Source organism: Ursus maritimus, unplaced genomic scaffold, assembly GCF_017311325.1.
Source record: "Ursus maritimus isolate PB19 unplaced genomic scaffold, ASM1731132v1 scaffold_5, whole genome shotgun sequence".
NCBI classification, from domain to species: Eukaryota; Metazoa; Chordata; class Mammalia; order Carnivora; family Ursidae; genus Ursus; species Ursus maritimus.
In genome coordinates this window covers 82,712,066-82,714,473 of record NW_024426663.1, presented here as the reverse complement: position 1 = coordinate 82,714,473, position 2,408 = coordinate 82,712,066, and the positions used below count along the sequence as shown (strand labels likewise).

The 2,408-nt window shown below is 37.3% G+C and overlaps 1 protein-coding gene across 1 annotated transcript; it reads right to left on the bottom strand.

Moving 5' to 3' along the window:
* Window positions 1-503: 503 nt before the first annotated feature.
* LOC103680341 (olfactory receptor 2T8-like) lies at window positions 504-1,506 on the bottom strand. Its single transcript, XM_008709880.2, has one exon. It carries the CDS (start codon window positions 1,504-1,506, stop codon window positions 511-513), a length of 996 nt encoding a protein of 331 aa, XP_008708102.1. The 3' UTR covers window positions 504-510.
* Between the last annotated feature and the right edge of the window lie 902 nt (window positions 1,507-2,408).

Genomic DNA, 2,408 nt, shown 5'->3' with positions numbered 1-2,408 from the left:
TGGATGGACATGGATAGAACTAGAGAGTATTATGCAAAGGAAAGTATGTCAGTCAGAGAAAGAGAATAAAACAAAATAGAAAGGAATGAAAAAGAAAACAAAACAGAGGAAAACCAGGAACCAAACTCCCAACTAAACAGAACAACTGAAAGTAACTGGATGGAAGGTTGGGGGGAGATGGGTTAAATAGGTGATGCAGATTGAGGAGTGAAATTGTTGTGATGAGCACTGGATGTTCAATGTGTGTTTTGAAACACTAAATAATACACCGGACAGTATATTTCACTATATGTTATCTCACTTGAATTTAAATAAAATCTTGATAAAAATAAACAATTTTAAAAATACAGTAAAATTATAATACACGAAAAAATGTGAAATACACAGTGGTGTCTGGTTTTCAAGTAAAATATTACAGTTACAGATATAATACATATAAAACTTTTCCTAGGAAATATCCCACAATCAGTTTTTGTACAAGCTTGAAATCTGGGGCAAATCAATGTAATGTTAGTCGTGACTTAAGGAAGCATACTGACTCAAACACTTTCTCAGGGCTTCCTTCACGTCACTGTTTCTCAGACTGTATATAACAGGGTTCAACAATGGGGTGAAGATAGTATAGAAAACCGACACTATTTTATCATAATTAGCTGACCTATAGGATTTGGGTCTCATGTAGATAGAAATAGCAGCTCCATAAAGGAGTCCCACCACACAGAGATGTGAGGAGCAGGTGGCAAAAGCCTTCTTGCGGGCTTCTCTAGAATGCATCTGGAGAACTGCTGCAAGGATGAGACTATAGGAAATCAGGATGAGAGAAAATGGGACCAGGAGCATTAGTACACAGCAAATGTACATCACATACTCAAAAACAACTGTGTCAGCACAAGCCAAACGCAGCAGAGTAGGAGCTTCACAGAAGAAATGGTCTATCTCATGTGCATCGCAGAATGGAAAATTCAGGGTAGCAGCTGCCTGCATGAGCCCATCAGCTGCTCCCAGGAACCAAGTCCCCGTAGTCATTCTCAGGCATAATTGCCAGCTCATGAGAACAGGGTATCTCAGTGGGTGGCACACAGCCACATAGCGGTCATAGGACATGGCTGCTAAGAGGAAGCACTCACCCCCTCCCAGAGTGAGGAAGATAAAGATCTGCAACCCACAGCCAGCAAGGGAGATAGTCTTCTTGCCAGTCAAGTAGTCAGCTGCCATTTTGGGTACAACGGTGGAGACCAGCATCATGTCCATGAGGGAGAGTTGGCTCAGTAGGAAGTACATGGGTGTGTGGAGCCGGGCATCCTGGTGAATCAGGAAAATCATGAGGGCATTGCCTACTAGAGATGTGAAGGCAATTGTCAGAACCATCACAAAGAGAAATAGGTGGGCTCCTGTGTGATTAAAGAGTCCTAGGAGAATGAAATCTGAGGTGGTGTTCCAGATGTTCATGATTTCAAACAGGAGTGACACTGCAAATGAAGAAACAGATGACAGAGCTTTCACCATTTACAATGCTCTATTTCAATTACACTTCTCATGAAAATAATCTGTGTGAAGCTGTTGAAATATATTCCCAATCTTTCATCTGTGATTTGCAAAGACTTTTTAACTTGCTCATAAAATTAATTTCACCTTTTTTCTTTTGATATTCATTATAAGCACTAGTCATTTTTAGTTTGCTTAATTATTATAATGAATAAAATTTCTTGATGAATTGAAGTAAGTTTTCAGCAGGTCTTGTGCTGTGTGATATCAACATAAAGGAAAATAAGTAGAATATTCCCTTTGTCATTGACATTTGTGTTTGCTTTTATCATGCATAATCAACATTCTTAGCAGCTGAATTAAATCAATGTGTTCAGTAATATAAACGCTATGCTCTTATTAATGAGGGCTATGCATTTCTAATATATCATGAAGTATTGAAACCAACCAAAATAGATAATATTCCTGAATTGATTAATCTGAGTAGGGATTTTAAATTTCCAAAGAAGAGAACCTACTTTCCAAAGTATAGGAACTAGAAGGAAGTAATCTGTAGATAGAGGCATAATTTGATTTGGAATTGTTAGTGTATTTAGTTTGATTTTATCAAGTTACACACTGAATATAATGATTACCATCTTAGAATATGTTCCCCAATGCAAGACTATGATACTAAATGCAATGTTTCATTAACTGTATAAAGGGATTTTGTATAATCACACTGTTTCTCCTGAAAATCACAGAGACAAGTTTATTGGGAAATGAGAAAATAAAACTTATTACTACCCAAAACAGAGATAAATTCATTTCTTCTTCAATCTCAAGAAAATCTAAATCTATAAAGGCATTTTCAACCCTGATCTGCTACTGAAACTGGTCTAGCTGGTTGAATGAATAGGATCATAACTGAAGAGATGAAGGTA

What these genes read in the sequence shown, in the direction of transcription:
- LOC103680341 (XM_008709880.2), bottom strand. Translation starts at nt 1,506, where the DNA reads ATGGTGAAAGCTCTGTCATCTGTTTCTTCATTTGCAGTGTCACTCCTG.